The 20,360-nt window shown below is 42.2% G+C and overlaps 1 protein-coding gene across 2 annotated transcripts in view; it reads right to left on the bottom strand.

Annotated features, from left to right (window-relative positions):
* The window catches only part of BTBD8 (BTB domain containing 8), a 100,653-nt gene that overhangs the window by 1,330 nt on the left and 78,963 nt on the right, over window positions 1-20,360 (bottom strand). For both annotated transcript variants that reach the window (XM_069737558.1, XM_069737559.1), the window contains 3 exons: window positions 10,100-10,187; window positions 9,433-9,560; window positions 5,508-7,589 (listed from right to left, as the gene is read on the bottom strand). In XM_069737558.1, coding sequence (XP_069593659.1) covers window positions 5,508-7,589; window positions 9,433-9,560; window positions 10,100-10,187 — 2,298 coding nt within the window. The remainder of the gene's footprint in view (window positions 1-5,507; window positions 7,590-9,432; window positions 9,561-10,099; window positions 10,188-20,360) is intronic.

Raw genomic sequence — 20,360 nt, 5'->3', positions numbered from 1 at the left:
AGCAAGCACATTTCTGATACAGAAAATGGGTTATTTGAGGAACGACAAATGGTTTGACGAAGCAATACACAATATCACAACCCTGAACTGTGGCTCCGTTCACACATTTATAATGGACACTACTGTGAACAGCAGTAATGATACACAAGTGTAATTAACTGGCGCCACAATGGGTACATGGGTTACATGTTCAGCAGATAATGCTAACGGTAATGTAAGGCATTCCTAATAATGAGATCGGCCTTCTCCAATTAGAAATATCCAGGTAACAAGATCTTAAAAAAAAAAATCGTTTGGATATTAGGAAAAAGACAGGAACAAGCAAGGGTCTATAAAAGCCATTTAAAAAGGGACACCATGTTGTAATATGGGAGCACAGTGAAAAATAGAAAGGGGCCACATAGCAAAAATCAAAGTAAACAGTACATAAAGTGCAGCACAGATTCATGAACTAAAAAACTAGATCCTTAAATCAGGAACATACGGGACATTTCATAACTTTCCAAAATTATGAAAACACAGCACATCCTGCATTATACTACTGAACCCAATTTATTATATATTTTAGGAGTCCGTTCATTTTATACCGACTCCACAGCCCTGCTTACACAACCCTTACAGGTGAGCGCTACCATCACTCACCTCCAACTTGCTCCTTACGGTACTTGGCCTATCTGTGCGCATTTGTGCCATCCAGATCTTCCCTGTTATGACAGATCGGGATGTGGGTCGCTCTGCCTATTTCATCTCCCTCGCTTACCAAGACCACTAACTAGGGGACCTCTATTACACGCCCATTATTTTTCCCCTTTATAAATATAATATCCCCGCATAGGATTTGTTGTCCCTTTAAATAGTCAGGATATTCTGTGTACTATCTAGTCTTTAATTATATATTCAAACGAGGATTATAAAAGCTTCAACTAATCTGCATTTTCCATTTTTCAGCAATTTATAGACCCATACAATGCACGTTATAGTGGGGGAATTAAAACAGCTTTGACAAAAGAACAAAGCCAGATGGTAATTAAGAATGTGCATGACTAAGCGGTTTTAAATGTATAATTACATACATGAATATTAAGCGGTTTTAAATGTATAATTACATACTTGAATATTTTTAATTGGAGAAAGAATTATAATGTAAAATACTGAATGAATGAATTAAATTATTTAGTATCTGGGATTGTTTATACATGCATAATATGATGCAAAGTATTGGAGGACAATGACATACACAAGGCAATACCTTCTGGAATAATCTACATCAGAATAGAATACAGTTAATGGGAACCTGTCACCTGAATTTGGCGGGACTGGTTTTGGGTCATATGGGCGGAGTTTTCGGGTGTTTGATTCACCCTTTCCTTACCCGCTGGCTGCAATATTGGATTGAAGTTCATTCTCTGTCCTCCATAGTACACGCCTGCACAAGGCAAGATTGCTTTGCGCAGGCGTGTACTATGGAGGACAGAGAATGAACTTCAATCCAATATTGCAGCCAGCATGCAGCCAGCGGGTAAGGAAAGGGTGAATCAAACACCTGAAAACTCCGCCCATATGACCCAAAACCAGTCCCGCCAAATTCAGGTGACAGAGTCCCTTTAAAGGTGTTGTCCAACTTTAGGGATAAGTTTCTTTTTGTACTTAAATGTATGCAATTGGTGCTAAAATCATTTTCACAATTGGGTTTCATAAAGTTTGCATCATTTGGCTTTTACAGCCTCTGTTTCCCTAGAGATTCAACTTTGATGTGTTCTGTGGTCATAATTCAACTGAGAGGAGCTCAGAAAAAGACAGGCAGGGTTACAAACACTCCCATTGGACTGCCAGAACAAACTCACTGATTCCTAGTTAACTCATTCAGAAATACAGAGTATAGCTTCGGCAAGAAAAGACAAACCTTTCAAATTTTTAATGAAACTAACTAACATACCGTAAATGATTTTATTAAAAAATGGATGTCCAAGTAAAAGCAAATTCTCCCTAAAGATGGACAGCCAGTTTAAATACTTTACTTACTTATTATCAATACATTATAGGTGGGAGGGTTTGACAATGGGTAAGGTCTTAAAGTGACCCTTCTATCTGGTGGCTATAGGCTACCCCCCACTGCCCAAGATTAGAGTAAAGGTACCTTCACACAACGATTTCGTTAACGACATCGTTGCTTTTTGTGACATAGCAACGATATCGTTAACGAAATCGTTATGCGTGACAGCGACCAACGATCAGGCCCCTGCTGGGAGATCGTTGGTCGCTGGGAATGATCAGGACCTTTTTTTGGTCGCTGATCACCCGCTGTCATCGCTGTGTGACGCCGATCCAACGATGTGTTCACTGGTAACCAGGGTAAATATCGGGTTACTAAGCTCAGGGCCGCGCTTAGTAACCCGATATTTACCTGGTTACCATTGTAAAAGTAAAAAAAAAACAAAAAACGTACATACTCACATTCCGATGTCTGTCACGTCCCCCGGCGTCAGCTTCCCGGACTGACTGTCAGCGCCGGCCGGCCGTAAAGCAGAGCACAGCGGTGACGTCACAGCTGTGCTCTGCTTTACGGCCGGCCGGCGCTGGCACAGTGCAGGGAAGCTGACGGCGGGGGACGTGACAGACACCGGAATGTAAGTATGTAGTGTTTGTTTTTTTTTACATTTTACATTTTTTACATTTACAATGGTAACCAGGGTAAATATAGGGTTACTAAGCGCGGCCCTTAGTAACCCGATATTTACCCTGGTTACCAGTGAACACATCGCTGGTCGGCGTCACACATACCGATCCAGCGATGACAGCGGGTGATCAGCGACCAAAAAAAGGTCCTGATCATTCCCAGCGACCAACGATCTCCCAGCAGGGGCCTGATCGTTGGTCACTGTCACGCATAACGATTTCGTTAACGATATCGTTGCTACGTCACAAAGAGTGTGACGTTGCAACGATATCGTTAACGAAATCGTTATGTGTGAAGGTACCTTTAGGGTAGTCCTGCACTCAAGGAAATGGAGGGCACCAGGTGGGGAGATGATAAATGTATAGTCACTGTTAAGTGCTTGGGTGGAGGGTCACTTTAAAAGACCCCAATACACAGTAGATAAGTAGGCTAAACCAGCCAATTTTGTACAGGAACTAGTTATGGAGGCACAAGTCTGCCCCGACTGATGTTGTTGAAAGAAAGAATTGGTCATGTTAAATTATTACCCCTAGATCCAGTGAGATAAACCACTGCCATGTGGTTTCTGGAGGGACGATATTCCCTTTTTTGTCCCTTGGATCTCAGAAATGCACAAGACAGAAGGAAAGGGAAAATAGATTCTGTGTGGCTCCACTGTAGATTACCTGATGTTTTATTGCCAGCAGCCAAAGATCAGGTACTGCATCAAATACACAGGAAAATCTATCATTTGTATTGCTTTATGTATGTCATATTCCACCCTGTCCAGGAAAAAAAAAACACATTGGAACAATTGAAGATTTCGTTTTATGCTGTTTTTCCTAGTGTGTGAGTAGTTGTGGTCATTCTATCTGAACAGAAGCTTCATATACTGATTGTTTCAAAATACAAGAGATAAAACTATAGAAAGTAATTAAAAAAATGAAGGCGTTACCAAAGCAAAAATCAAATTCTAACTTCCATGGTAACTTGGGCAATTTAGGAATCTAAAGGTCTACAGGTAATGGACAAAAGATTATAGTGGCAACTCCTCCATTTTTATCTGTATTCCTTTTCATACAATGTTAGAGGGAGTAAGTTTTGGAAATATAATGTCATGGATGTTAGGTTAGTCGAGCGTTATGACCGTATCAATACATGTGTAAACAGTGGGGAAAATAAGTATTTGATACACTGCCGATTTTGTAAGAATGAAACGGTCAGTAATGTTTATCGTAGGTACACTTAAGCTATGAGAGACAGAATCTAAAAATAAATCACATTGTATGATTGTTAGATAATTAAATTGCATTTTATTGCATGGAATAAGTATTTGATCACCTACCAACCAGCAAGATTTCTGGATCTCACAGTTAGTTTTTCTTTAAGAAGCCCTCCTACTCTGCACTTATTACCTAAATTTATTGCACCTGTGTGAACTCTTTCCCTATATAAAACACCTGTCCACACACAATCACACTCCACCATGACCAAGACCAAAGAGCTGTCTGTCTAAGGACACCAGGGACAAAATTGTAGACTAGAACAAGGCTGGGATGGGCTACAAGAAAATGCGCAAGCATCTTTGTAAGAAGGCAATAACTGTTGGCGGAATTATTAGAGAATGGAAGAAACACAAGATGATTGTCAATCTTCCTCGGCCTGGGGCTCTATGCAAGATCGCCTCGTGGGGTAAGGATGATTCTGAAAAAAAGTCAGGAACCAGCCAGAACTACATTGGGAGGCCCTGGTCAATGATCTGAAGAGAGCTGGGACTACAGGCTCAAACATTACAGTTAGTGACACACTGCACGGTCATGGATTAAAATACTGCAGGGCACACAAGGTCCCTTTGCTCACGCCAGAACATGTCTAGACCCAGTTGAAGATCGCCAATGACCATCTGGATGATCTGGAGAGGCATGGAAGAAGGTCATGTGGTCAGATGAGACCAAAATAGAACTTTTTGGCATCTACTCCACTTGCAGTGTTTGGAGTAAGAAGGAGGAGTACAACCCCAAGAACACCGTCTCAACCATGCTTTTCGGCAAAGGGGACAGGATGACTGTACCGTATTGAAGAGAGGAGGATGGGGCCATGGATTGCGAGATTTTGGCCAACGACATTGAAGATGGTTTGTGACTTGGTTGGGTGACCCAATTGCAAACAAAAGGTTTCTGTACCAAATATCAAGTTCTGTATTTCTATTGTATCAAATACTGATTTCATGCAATAAAATGCAAATCAATTATGTAAAACTCATACAATGTGATTTTTATTTTTAGTTTCTGTCTCTCACAGTTTAAGTGTACCTATGATAAATATTACAGACCTCAATTCTTTGTAGGTGAGAAAGCTTGCAAAATTGGCAGTGTATCAAATACTTATTTTCCCCACTGTATATGGATTTGGCGGATAATAAATAAATAAGATAGTGGCACTTAACATGTAGAGAACACTGACCAGTAAATCAATGTCAACTAGAATTACCCAAATTAAAGAAGTTAATTTATTTACAGAAATAGGGATATTTATATATAATCTCAGGTTTGGTTCAGGTAAAGGGCCAGTCAAACACCAACCTACCAAGACCTTGTAATCAGAAATCAATGACTGAAAATCAGCGATTTCACTGCATTCTATTACGAAGTCCTCGGTTCAGGAAGAAGTATCTGAAAACATTTACAAGTGCCTGTACAAGGTGAAACTATTCTGTCAAGTAAATGTATTATAATCTTAAATATATTGAAAAGGATACTGATCTGTAATAATTACATAATTTCCTTATAGTTAATGAACACTGCATTGGGAAAAAAAGTAAATTACAGCTCTATCAGTTAATGTTCATTACCTGCAGATAAAGCAGTGTTGGAGCTTTCAGTGGAAGGTGCTTGGTTGTCTCTGCCTTGGTAGTCAAGAAATTGATTCTTACAAGCATTAGAAGCTTTTGAACAGCAAAACCTTTGTGCATCAGTGGGCATTTCTGTGTACAGATCTAAATGGCATGGCCGCGCCTGTGACTTAAGTTCACTTTCCGCCGATTTGTAGAAGCCCTTACATGCAGCGGATTCTTCGGTTTCTTGTCCACCAACTAAATTTTCTTCCAAAACCTCATGATTTTTAGGCAAAGAGGTATGTTCATTTGCCTTCTCTGTCTTTCTACCCTCTTCATTCTTGGAAGAACCATTTTTCTCAAATACGTCAGAAGGAGTTACTGATCCAGCTTTTCGTGCATGTGAATGGTGCGCATCCCCATCATCTGATCCTAGTTCTTCACACTCATCTACAGAAAGAAGGACAGACCTCACAAAAGGTTTGTTGGCAGGCCCCTTTTGATTTTCACTGTCAACTTCAGCCATATCGTCGAATGCTAAATTTATGATGCCCTGAAAAGGCTGAACAGGAGCATCTGGTGGACCTTGCAGGACTGCGTTTTCTGCTTCCGATCGCTCATCTTCAGTCTCATCAGCTGATGAGGAAAGGTGTTCTATCTCCTGGGAAAACTGTACACTGCTGCAAACAGCGGTGTGATTTGCACCGTGTCTTGGACCATCCCTTTGCAGCCATGGTTCGGTTCTTCTTCTAGGTCCTTCATCATCACTAGTAGAGTTGACACGGAATAACTCTGCACTGTCTTTTTTCATTTTGACATCAATTCTTAAACTACCATCATAACCCTTCAGTTCTTCCGGAGTACTAGTATCACTACTGCTTCGCCCAAGGAAATCATGACAGCGCATTGTGCTACACTTCGAGATTCCTCTTTCGTTAGAGCCATCATCATCTTGGGAGCCACCAGCATCGTAATCTTCAGACCTTGGTTTGATGTCATCCGAGGATGTACTTGCACTACCACTCTCTGATTCTGGACTCTCACGTTCATGTAGCATGCTTGAGTGATTATTCCACTGGCCTATGAAATGCATATCAGAGTTCTCATGGCTATCATTTACCTCTTCAATGACCAAATCTCTGTGATACCCAGAGACCTGACCTTGTGTAGAACAGTTGACAAAATGTTCAGTGCCATTCACTGTAGGTTGTCTACTACTGGAGACACCTTGTAAACACGGATCTGTATCATTATTACGCCTTTGCATATTTGTGCTACTTGTCGGAGATGTTTCCAGAAATGCCATATTTTCTCGCTCTTTTTGTTTTGGAACTTTTTCAACTTCTTTTACAGAACACAACTCGCTTTCACTCGAACTGTCAGCACATTTCGAGTTCTCGGAGTCACAGATATTTTTACAGTCTAACTTCTGCTCGCTGGAATTATTCAAAACAAGCGCATCCCCTGACCCCGTCTTGTCAACATTTACCGCCTTTGTTTCATTTATTACTTCAGTCAAACCTTTTTTAGAATTAGATCTTTGAGGAAGAACAGATGCTGGATCATTATTTTCTTGGCAATGGCAGTGCTCTAAATTAGGCTTCTGGATCAGAAAGTCTTGATTGCCCATTGAAATACCCTGACAACACTCATGTGCAGACAATGGCACATCTTCACGATGGTCTCCTCCTTCTACAATCTGACAGTTGCCAGCTTGTTTGCCTTCATTTAGTACAGACATCAGGCCCTCGGGAGCATCCGGTTTAGCAGGGTCTCTTTCAATACACAGTGCAGGCTGGCTGTGGTTGTTTTTTATTGCCGCAGATGGATTCTTCTGAGTTGGCTTATGATTTTGAATGGAAGTTTTAGAAGTGCACTGTACTTTGGCTTTGGCATCTTTGAGATTTTGAACCGAAGTTTTAATGCCTCCATGCTTATTACTTGGTTGTGTTTTGCTCGCAGAAACAGAAGTGGGTTTTGTAGTCTTTTTACTCAAGGACATATGCTTGTCTCCAGAGGGAGACTGAGTTACCAACTTTGCGTCTTGCTTAGCTTCAGGTTGCTTGGTGGAAGTAGATTTCGGCATATTAGAGGCATCTCCTGGAAAGATAAAACATGAAAATGTTTTATACTAAAAAGGAGGTCCAAAATGGTGTATTTATTTAGGAAAACGCGGTTTTAAATTGTGAATGGCAGGATAAAAACAGTGAACATAACGAACTATTGCAATAGTCTCTTGTGCAGGAATGGTGCAGAAACCGGGCTCGATATCTCTCAGTCTAAGGCAGACTGAGTAAATGCATAACAATTTATAATCGATCATTTATTGGAGAAATAAATATGCACTTGACACTAGCCACAACTATATTAACCCCTTCCTATAACACATGTACATCAAATGTCAGGCGCATACTTCCGTCTGTCGGCAACTTCCGTCACGGAAATCCCGCGTCACTGATTGGTCTCGCCAGCTGCCTGTCATGGCTGCCGCGACCAATCAGCGACGGGTACAGTCCGATTAGTCCCTCCCTACTCCCCTGCAGTCAGTGCCCGGCGCCCGCTCCATACTCCCCGCAGGATGCAGCTTCAATAGTAAAAAGATCTAATGTTACAAAAAAAAAAAAAAAAAAACTTTATTCTCACCCTCCGACGTGGTGCTGTCCTCGGCAGTGCAAGCGGCAGGTTCCGTTGCTGAGGATGCTATGAGAGAAGTACATGCCATGACGTCACGGTCATGGCTCATACCAACCCTGGGACCGGAAGCTGCCGCGTGCACCGCACACAGGCGCCAGGACTACAAGAGCCCTTCAGAAGGTGAGTATGCTTGTTTATTTTTTATTTTCAGTCTTTTTTAACCTGTTACATACGTGGCTGGGCAATATACTACGTGGCTGGGCAATATACTACGTGGCTGGGCAATATACTATGTGGACATGCATATTCTAGAATACCTGATGCGTTAGAATCGGGCCACCATCTAGTGCTTCAATAACTGCCATTTATCACTTACATGCTACTGTCAATGGTCGCCTTTCAATAGTGAGGAGGGGGGCTGTTCCAGTGCACAAGAGGCGTTAGGCACTTTTAGGGCTTGTGCACACGTTGCAGATTTGGTGCGTTTTTGATAGCAAAACCTGATGCAATCCTGATGCCAGCAGAGTCAATGAGAAACCTGAAGTGTCATGCACACATCTCTTATTTTTGACTTGCAGATTCGGTACAGAAAATAATCTGCAGCATGTCAATTCTGTGCATTTCTGCCCTGCGCTTTTCGTCATTGACTTCACTGGAATCAGTAAAAAGAAAACGCACATTTTTGCAGCTGCGTTTTTCCCGCCAATAGATGCAGAAATGGTTCAGAGATTTCACCCAACGTGTGCACACCCTTACGTCGACGTTGTGTCAAAGGAGGAAACTAACTGGTGTTCCGATGGGTTGCTGAAGTTCCCCTGTCACCACCATTTTGGTACTTCTATGAAGCCCAGACGTTGACTCGACTTCACACATCAGGAATTTCACCATATACTGTGATACAATATGCTTTAATTCTACCATTAAAAAAAAGTGGTCATTCCCACTTCACATATCAAAAATATAAATAAAGAATACATTTGATACTGATGTGTCAGTAAATAAAGTAAGACCTATGAAAATCTAAAATTATTTTACCCATTCCCCATTCAATAAACTCTGTAGTGGATAAAAGTCAGGTTACTAGAATTGCCGTTTGTCACCTCATCTACAACTAAACACAAAAGGGAGGGAGAAAAAGCAGATTCTCAAAATAACCCTATATTACTTTTGCTAGGCAAATAGTGAATTCAGCATCACCAAACAGTAGCAGGCTGCGGATGTCAAATTCATTGATGAAAATCTCATCCTCAACACTGGCACTGTAATAAGCAGACAGACCCGAAAGTTATTGGAGTTATCTAAAAGATACCTTGCTTTTTTGACAGAGCAGCTGGGGCACTTTTGGGTCGTTGAGCAGTGCAAACGGCGAGTTTGTTTCCCTTCTTTTTCTGAAGTCCTGAATCATTGCCTCCATCAGCAGACTTTTTTGTCGAAGAACTACGAAAGTGAGAAGAAAGAAAACTAAACAAAAAAATGTAGAATTTTCAGTGTATTTGTCACATATTAAAATATTTTAATAACACTAGTACTATTGCCTTCATATTTTATAAAAAGAAGCTGTACTCATTTTCAAGTTAACATTAGTCAATAAGGTTTGGCCTTGCTCAAAAGTCAATGTTTTAGTATTGGTCCTCAATTGTCAAGGTCAGGAGGGAGGCGCAAGGTCCTAACGAGGGAAGCTAAACGCATGGCATTACTATTTCTCAGGTGGACAGTATATCCGCTCTTTTCTTAGAATAGTAGCCATCAGAAAGAAAGTCATGGTCTCAAACTTATTATTATTATTATTATTTATTTATATAGCACCATTGATTCCATGGTGCTGTACATGAGAAGGGGTTACATACAAGTTACAAATATCACATACAGTAAACAAACTAACAATGACGGACTGATACAGAGGGGCGAGGACCCTGCCCTTGCGGGCTTACATTCTAAACTTATAAGAAAAAACCTGAAAAGTTATCTCAACAGACCTGCTCGATTCCCGACTTTCTGCTTCATTAGTCCTGCGCTTGGCTGTGGTCCCATTGGAAATCCTAACAGTTGGCTTTGATTTTGTGCCTATTTAGAGACAAATGATACTGAAGAGATTAGAAAGTTTGCATTGTCGCTTAGTTGGCATTTTTGCTTGGAAACAAAAGTATAAAGAATGCTAGAAAGAAAACATATTGGAAGGAATCATGTCAAATTGACAATACAAACAAAATGTGATCAAGCAGGAAAAGGTCAGAAACGCACTACCCAATTTTGCAAAAAAAAAAAAAAAAATTCAGGATAACTTGGACCTTAGTGTTTGAAAACTCTTGATATTTCTTAGGAGTCCAGTGGGCGGTCCTAGTCAGTGACTCACAGTTATATCTGTATGCATGCTCAAGCAGGGGAGGGCAATTAGGAAATAAGGTACAAGTTACGCCAAATCTTAACACAAACTCATGCAAAAACCTGCTAAGCTTCACTTGTTCTGTAACTGTATTTTCATGGTGACAGGTCCCTTTAATGTCAGCCACAAAGCTATGACTGATCTATAAATTAACTGCAAACATCGCCCTTTCTTTACATCTCCATAAAAAGCAGCATATCCTAGAGGATCACCTAGTGGCTGCAGCCAATCACAGGCCTCAGATCAGATGACGGATGAATGGAGCGTCGTCTCTTCCTACCCCGGTGGAGAGCACTGGAGCAGTCTGGGCTAAAGCCACAGGGATTAGAACTGGAAATATCTGCTCAATGTCACCACTGTAATAATGGCCAGTACAAGGATTTGTAATAACCAGTCCTAATATACATCACACGGTACCTAGGTGTACACAGACATTCCGTAATCAGACCACACAAGAAGGATTTTATATGGCTTTTGTATCCATGTATGCGAGCAGACCGAGCTTATGGGGCAGGCAGAAGCAGGCAATCAATGCTTTTCGAGGGACGGTCTCCACAAGACAATCCCTAGCTAAAGTGAATATGCCATCAGAAAATTATTTAGATCAGGTTTTTGTTAATTGTATATTTTTACATAGCACAATCTGCACGAAAAATAAAACTAGAAATCTTGCAGTTTTCACACTGGTTACTGGGGTTTTCTTTAGACTCCAATTTCTTGTTTCAGGAATCCGCACACGTACATTAGCCACAATGACCCTATCTTTTGTACTGAAGCATCTAATGAGCATGTGCAAAAGTCATTGTGAAGAGGGGGAGCAGGGACAGCGGAGACCTCGCCTATTGTGACTGGTGGATACTGTGTTGTCAGCTATGGTCATTGTAATCCTGACTGTTGAAAAAGGTTACAGAAAAGACAAGAATTTTGAGTATAAATAAGACTTAGTGGCCACTGTGAAAATTGCAAGGCTACTAATTTATGTATTTATTTTTTTTAAAGCACCACTGCAGCGGTTCTAGTGCTGGAGTGGTGCTTCTAATGTAAGGTCCCTGAAGCCGGTCTCTCATAATCACCCTCCGGCGTCTTCAGCTTTTTTTGGTGATGCTCCGCTCCTACAACGCCATCTTGTGACTAACTTTTGATTGGCTGGAAGTCACAAGTTACATCACAAGCTGTCAATGCAAGGCTATGAAAGCCAAAACAAGGCTCTCAGACTTGTATTGAGTTGTGACGCCAGGCTAGGTCCAGCAAACACTGGAGCGATCTGACAGGTCACAAGTTGCTGGAGACCAAGGGGAGCAGTGGTGATAACGTTGAAGACGGCAGTAGGAGAGATAGGAGAGAATAAAAGTAGAGCAGGGACCTTATATTAGAAGCACCACTTCAGAGGCAAGAAAAAACAAAAGCGCTGGAGTGGTGCTTTAATAAAACATTGTGCTATGAAAAAACATTGCAATTTTTTTTTTTTTTTTTTAAAGTACATGCAACAGAAAATCCTAATTTAAACAGGCAATTTGATGATAGTCTCTCTTTAAAATGAGTTCTTGGTTTGTAACAAATGTCCATGGGTCCAGCTTCCCAGGTAATCGGCAAGATATTGCTAGTTGCTGGCATAATAATGCGGAAGCTGAAGCGTCCTCTGGAGTGGGGGCTTCTCCATATGTTCCGTACTGCTGTGATTTACAGTTATACAGACTCGGACGAGGCTGAACTAGATGGACTCTGCTCAGCAGAATTCGATGGGTTCATGTAAAATTCCCTGTCCAATGGAAAAAAAAATCTGTCGCCCTCTGTCCACTGAGAAAATCCTGCATGCTTAACCAAGTAAAGCATGCATGTCATCTCTTGGCATTCTGAATGACAAATCAAGATATGTGGAAGCCAGGAAAATTTTTTGTCTGAATGCAAAGTGCCAAATGCAAAGTTTGCTTGCCGCTTCTCATGATTTGGATACACCCCCTTAGTTACAAAATCAGATTGGACCTTACATGGGTCCTGCTGCCTCAACAAACTTTACAAAAATCAACAGTATAGGCCAACGAGAAACGTTATAATATAACAATAGGTTAATCAGAGAAATATGGTACTGTCTCCACTTATGAGCCACTTCTTCCCTCCTCATCTCACCAGCCATTTTTTTACAGAAAACAAAAAAAATCACATTCATCCTGCTTTAGCAAGGTGAACTGCCAGCACAGTGAAGTGTCAGGATACATCTCCTATTATCCTCTGTGGAGAGAGGAAGGGGCACGAGGAGTGAAGAGCACGCACTACGGAGACAGGCAGACACAAGGCAGAGAAACATGCACATTTTAGTTAATTTGCTGGGTTTCCGAGACATTATTGTGATGATTGTGATGTGACGCACACGTGATGCCACGCCAGTCTGGCCAATCGAAAAAAGAGATGGGAATTCCAGGACATAATCTAACTACTGTAGGTTGAAAGTCACCACTGCAGTGTAGCAGAATTGGTCGAATGTTGGAAAAGAGCTCGTAAGCACTGCGCCATAAAGCTTGTAAGCACAGCTCTGAAGCTGTTCACGATCACAGATTTTGATCCTGGACAGATTCAGTGTCACGGCACTTGTCCAGTAATACAGAGGCAAAGCTGCCCCATATGGCAGCATCATCTAGATCGCACAGATGAACCAGCCGAGCAACAATGCTGCCGGCATTAACAGATCAGGAGCGCACCACCTCCAGCAAGCAGGAATTCAGGAATGTTCAAGAATGGGAGGCAGCCCTTTTTCTCATTTTTTACCTCTCTGCAATTCAGCAGCTAGAACTTCTTTATTTTTCTGGCTGTGCGAGAACTTGTTTTATGTGGGATAAATTGTATTTTTGGGTGTTCATGTAAAAGAGAGGAATTTATATATTCTCTCTTGTAATTCGTATATATTATATAAAATACAGTTCTTGGGGTTAGATTTATTTTTTTCTTATACACTGTTCATTTAGCTCTTTTGCAACACATAACATACGCAACTCAGGCAGCTTTGTAACCCTGTACAAAGTATGGAATCCTCAACCTCTACCATACACCACAGGCTGAACAAAATGGCTTTACGGGTGAAGGCCAATGGGAATCCCTGCAAAAGAGTACCCTACTAAAGAGAAGCATTACAAAAACAAAATCAATGTCAAAGCTTAGAACATTCTCCGAGAAGTCGTTTCTATGGACAGATGAAAACATACATACCATTGTTATGCTTGTAGATAATTAAATGAAGGCTATAAAGAAGAGCAATCTGTAGCTACAGTGAAACATGTTAGGGGATCCATAACGTTGTGGGGCTGTTGTGCTGTCTCTGAGGCTTGTGGCATTTAACATGTTATACGAACAATGAAATCAGAAGATTATCAGAGCATTTTAAAGCGTGTGCTCCCAAGTAAGAGAATACCAAGTATAAATAGAACAAAAATCGGTCCCACGGCAGAATAATGACCCAAAGCACATGCCCAAAACAACATAAGAGTGTGATTAAGAAGGGAAAAAAAGGAGGCCTTATGTCAATTCAAATGGAAAATCTTTGGAGAAAGCAGAGATCTGTTTGTGGGAAAAGGAATATTGCAAATATTCAATAGCTTCAGAGAACTGCACTGAATGAGTGGATGAAACCCCAATCAGACAGGTGCACGAGGCTCAAAGATGGCTACAAAAAAAATGTCTGTAGGCTGCAATGGTTGTCAAAGGTTTCCAAACACCCCGTATTTGTGTGTGTTTCCTCCAGGTTTTCTCCAGGTTTCCTCTCACACTCCAAAGACATACTGATAGGGAATCTAGATTGTGAGCCCCAATGGGGACAGTGATGATAATGTATGTAAAGCGCAGGAGAGTTAATGGCATCATATAAGCGAGTAAAAAAAAATAAATAAATCTACCAAGTGAAGGGTGCCTTTAATTATGTCCATGTCAATTGGTTGAATCATGCATGTAGTAATTTCAGAAGACAGGTCAACTTTTCTGTTGAATGTATTTGGACATATTAAAATATTCTAATACTACACAGGTTGGTCTATAGCCACTAACTACTGAAGATATTTTTTTTTTATTAAAGTAAAAAAAAGCCAGTAATAAAAAAGTAAATTTCAGTTCTTCGATACAAAAAGTGAAACACATATATTACGGTATATAGAGTCATTACAAATAGAGTGATCTATTTCAAGTGTTTATTTCTGTTTATGTTGATTATTGTGGCTTACAGCCAATGAAAACCCAAAGTCATTATCTCAGTAAATTAGAATAATTAAACACCTGCAAAGGCTTCCTAAGCATTTAAAAAGGTCTGTTTCAGTAGCTCCACAATCATGGGGAAGACTGCTGACTTGACAGATGTCCAGAAGGCAGTCATTGAGACACTCCACAAGGAGGGGGAGCCACAAAAAGTCATTGCTAAAGAAGCTGGTGTGGAGGAACGGGGTCAGTGGGTGCTCTCATCCGCTGGCCCAGCTGTCTTTAGCAAGACTGCATGGACCAGGGCTCATACCACTGAACGTCCACTCTGTCTCCTGGTGGGCAATACACTACACAGACAACACAGGGTTAAGGTAAAACAGCGTGGCAATACTTTATTGAACCACAACACACAATAGCAAACGGAACAATCTTAGCAATTACCCCAACATGGTGCACATTACAGGGCCTCACCCTTCTGCTGACTTGCCGAGATAATGGTATATGTTATATCAGAGCTCCCATGGTCGCTATTCCACCTGTAATATACACACAGTGAAGAGATATCGACAAGCGTAGGAAAATGACAGATCTGTCCATAGAGTCCGTACAAGGTCAAAAGCCAGTTGTCATGATGTCAGAGCTCCCAGGATCGCTATTCCACCTGTGATACACACACAGAGAAGAGGTAACGACAAGCGTAGGGAGATGACCAAGAACTGTCCATAGAGTCCATACAAAGTCCAAAGCCAGTTGACATGAGAGTCACCACTTGGCTTATCTGACCATTTCCATGGAACCAGGCGACCAGCGGATCCCAAACCTGGCTTTCGCCAAACATATCCATGGTTCAGAGATGGTCACTGGATCAGATCTGTGTCCTTCCAACCGGAGACGAAAACCCCTAGGTTGTTTCCTATAGAATCATAGATCAGTGTCCCTCGTGATGGTGCCATGATGAATTGGCTGCAGTCCTTTCTCTTGTCTGTTGGGTGTTTTGCAGCATGTCCGGCTGGTAGCTCTGTGTTACTTCAGTCTCTCATGATGTGATCTTTGAGTCTTTTTATACCCAAGGCATGTAAGCTATTTTTAGAATTACCAGGGTCCTTCAGTCCAACATCAAGATAAGGTAAACAATGGTGATGGGATCAAGTAGCACTATTAGCATATCAGCACACATCAATAAACAAAGCTAAACACACCCTATGTACAGTCACTATTACAGACTTAAGGTACCGTCACACATAACGATTTCTTTAACGATATCGTTGCTTTTTGTGACGTAGCAACGATATCGTTAACGAAATCCTTATGTGTTACAGCGACCAACGATCAGGACCCTGCTGGGAGATCGTTGGTCACTGGGAATGATCAGGACCTTTTTTTTGGTTGCTGATCACCCGCTGTCATCGCTGAATCGGCGTGTGTGACGCCGACCCAGCGATGTGTTCACTGGTAACCAGGGTAAATATCGGGTTACTAAGCGTAGGGCCGCGCTTAGTAACCCGATATTTACGCTGGTTACCCGGGGACTTCGGCATCGTTGGTCGCTGGAGAGGTGTCTGTGTGACAGCTCTCCAGCGACCACACAACGACTTACCAACGATCACGGCCAGGTCGTATCGCTGGTCGTGATCGTTGGTAAATCGCTAAGTGTAACGGTACCTTTACACAGTATGTTAGATAGTATATCCGTTGGCAAGTCTGTCTTCTTGACCCACCAAACACTTAGGCTACGTTCACATTAGCGTCTTTGGGCGCAGCGTCGTCGACGGATACCGACGCTTGAGTCATGCGCCCCCATCTTTAACATGGGGGGCGCATGGACATGCGCCGGTATGCGTTGTCAAGCGTTGTACGACGCATGCGTCATTTGGGCGCACCAGACAGGGCACGGCCGACGCTACATGTTGCATTTTTCCTAAGCCAAATTTCCGGTAAACAACGCATGCAATGCGTAAATGCGCCAAAAAAACACATTAGTGTATTTGTAAAACGCATAGGGCGCAGGTGCCTGCGTTGACCCGCGTTGTTCGACGCATGCGCCTTTTCAGTAAAAAACAAGTGATGAAGTGTCTAGACAGTGACAAGAGCATAAGCATTAGCCAAGGCAAAATCCAACTCCATATTCATGTAGATACTCTCCATCGCTCCATCTTGATGCTGGAAACACAAGCAAAATGGGAGGAATTCATCTCTGCAAGGGTATATATACACAAATTCCATTACACCCACCCTCTTCTATCCCATTGGTGGTCTTTCTCTTTATAGTGTCTAGACACTTTTTTGGGCGTTTTTTATCTTCAATTGTGTCAAGAATAATAACATTTTAGGACAACGCATGCGTCAAAAAACGCGTTGTGTATGCGGTTTGACATGCGTTTTGGGTTGCGTCGATGACGCTGCGCCCAAAGACGCTAATGTGAACGTAGCCTAAAATTTACAAGCCAATATACAGATAAAAAGCCAGTTCTTTTGGTTTGCAAAAACATGGTTGTCTGGGAAATTAAGATACAATCTGGTTTCTTCACAGCTGGCTGTTCAGAGTTCTGTATCCAAGCATATTAACCCCTTTCTGCCAGCTGACGGAATAGTACGTCAGCTGCAGATCCCCTGCTTTGAGGTGGGCTCCGGCGGTGAGCCCACCTCAAAGCCGCGACATGTCAGCTGTTTTGTACAGCTGACATGTGCGCGCAATGAGCGCGAGCGGAATCGCGATCCGCCCGCGCCCATTAACTAGTTAAATGCCGCCGTCAAGCGCTGACAGCGGCATTTAACTAGCGCTCCCGGCCGCGCGGCCGGAGTTGCTCGCACTGCGGACCCCCGTCACATGATCGGGGGTCAGCAGTGCATCGCCATAACAACCAGAGGTCTCTTTGAGACCTCTATGGTTGTTGATGGCCGATTGCTTTGAGCGCCACCCTGTGGTCGGCGTTCAAAGCAACCCTGCATTTCTGCTACATAGAGGTGATCTGTACTTCACCTCTATGTAGCAGAGCCGATCGAGTTATGCATGCTTCTAGCCTCCCACGGAGGCTATTGAAGCATGCCAAAATTAAAAAAAAAAGTGATTAAAAATATAAAAAAAATAAAAAAATATATAAAAGTTCAAATCACCCCCCTTTCGCCCCAATCAAAATAAAACAATTAAAAAAAAAATCAAACATACACATACTTGGTATCGCCGCGTTCAGAATTGCCCAATCAATAAAAACAAAGGATTAACCTGACCGCTAAATGACGTAGCGAGAAAAAAAAATCAAACCGCCAAAATTACGTTTTTTTTGGTCGCCGCGACATTGCATTAAAATGCAATAACGGGCGATCAAAAGAACGTATCTACACCAAAATGGTATCATTAAAAACGCCAGCTCGGCACGCAAAAAATAAGCCCTCACCTGACCCCAGATCACGAAAATTGGAGACGCTACGGGTATCGGAAAATTGCGCATTATTTATTTATTTATTCATTTTTTTAAGCAAAATTTGGAATTTTTTTCCACCACTTAGATAAAAAATAACCTAGACATGTTTGTTGTCTATGAACTCGTAATGACCTGGAGAATCATAATGGCAGGTTAGTTTTAGCATTTAGTGAACCTAGCAAAAAAGCCAAACAAAAAACAAGTGTGAGATTGCACTTTTTTTTACAATTTCATCACACTTGGAATTTTTTTCCCGTTTTCTGTTACATGGCATGGTAAAATCAATGGTATCTTTCAAAAGTACATCTCGTCCCGCAAAAAATAAGCCCTCACATGGCCATATTGACGGAAAAACAAAAAAGTTATGGCTCTGGGAAGGAGGGGAGCAAAAAACGAAAATGAAAAAGCGGAAAAAGCTCCGGGGGTGAAGGGGTTAATGGAAAGTTGAGTGGAAAGAAAAAGTGTGCCGAAGCCTTGAAAGGATAGTTAAGAAAAGGCCATTCAAAAATTTGGGGGAGATTGACAAGGAGTGGACTGCTGCTGGAGTCATTGCTTCAAGAGCCACCACACACAGACGCATCCAGGACATGGGCTACAAGTGTCCCATTCCTTGTGCCAAGCCACTCATGACTAGTGTTGAGCGATACCGTCCGATACTTGAAAGTATCGGTATCGGATAGTATCGGCCGATACCCGAAAAATATCGGATATCGCCGATACCGATATCCGATACCAATACAAGTCAATGGGACATCAAGTATCGGAAGGTATTCTCATGGTTCCCAGGGTCTGAAGGAGAGGAAACTCTCCTTCAGGCCCTGGGATCCATAGGGAGGTGTAAAATAAAGAATAAAAATAAAAAATATTGATATATTTACCTCTCCAGCGGCCCCTGAACTCAGCGCGGGTAACCGGCAGGCTTCTTTGTTCAAAATCAGCGCTTTTAGGACCTGAGAAATACGTCCCGGCTTCTGATTGGTCGCGGGCCGCCCATGTGACCGCCATGCGACCAATCACAAGCCGCGACGTCACCGCAAGCTATTGACGCGCTCATTTTTAAAAATGAGCGCGTTAATGGCTTTCAAAGACGTAGCGGCTTGTGATTGGTCGCGGCCACGCGACCAATCACAAGCCGCTATGTCTTTCAAAGCCATTAACGCGCTCATTTTTAAAAATGAGCACGTCAATAGCTTGCGGTGACGTCGCGGCTTGTGATTGGTCGCGTGGCGGTCACATGGGCGGCCACGCGACCAATCACAAGCCGCTACGTCTTTGAAAGCCATTAACGCGCTCATTTTTCAAAAATGAGCGCGCTAATAGCTTGCGGTGACGTCGCGGCTTGTGATTGGTCGCGTGGCGGTCACATGGGCGGCCCGCGACCAATCAGAAGCCGGGACGTGTTTCTCAGGTCCTAAAAGCGCTGATTTTGAACAACGAAGCCTGCCGGTTACCCGCGGACTCACCAGGGGCCGCCGGAGAGGTAAATATATCAATATTTTTTATTTTAATTCTTTATTTTACACATCTCTATGTATCCGATACCGATACCCGATACCACAAAAGTATCGGATCTCGGTATCGGAATTCCGATACCGCAAGTATCGGCCGATACCCGATACTTGCGGTATCGGAATGCTCAACACTACTCATGACCAATAGACAATGCTAGAAGCGTCTTACCTGAGCCAAGGAGAAAAAGAACTGGACAGTTGCTTAGTGGTCCAAGGTGTTGTTTTCAGATGAAAGTAAATTTTGCATTTCATTTGGAAATCAATGTCCCAGAGTCTAAAGGAAGAGTGGAGAGGCCACAATCCAAGCTGCTTGAGGTCTAGTGTGAAGTTTCCACAATCAGTGATGGTTTGGGGAGCCATGTCATCTGCTGGTGTAGGTCCACTGTGTTTTAGTCCAGACCAAAGTCAGAGCCTAGACACCAGACCCAACAATGCAGACGAGCTGAAGGCTGCTATCAAAGCAACCTGGGCTTCCATAACACCTCAGCAGTGCCACAGGCTGATCGCCTCCATGCCACGCCGCATTCATGCATAAGGAACCCCGACCAAGTATTGAGTGCATTTACTGAACATATATTTCAGTAGGCCAACATTTCGGATTTTAAAATCATTTTTCAAGCTGGTATTATAAAGTATTCTAATTTACTGAGATATTGACTTTTGGGTTTTCATTGGCTGTAAGTCATAATCATCAACATTAACAGAAATAAACACTTGAAATAGATCACTCTGTTTGTAATGA

The sequence above is a fragment of the Ranitomeya imitator genome, chromosome 8 (genome assembly GCF_032444005.1).
Source record: "Ranitomeya imitator isolate aRanImi1 chromosome 8, aRanImi1.pri, whole genome shotgun sequence".
NCBI classification, from domain to species: Eukaryota; Metazoa; Chordata; class Amphibia; order Anura; family Dendrobatidae; genus Ranitomeya; species Ranitomeya imitator.
This window is presented reverse-complemented; position numbering and strand designations above follow the sequence as displayed.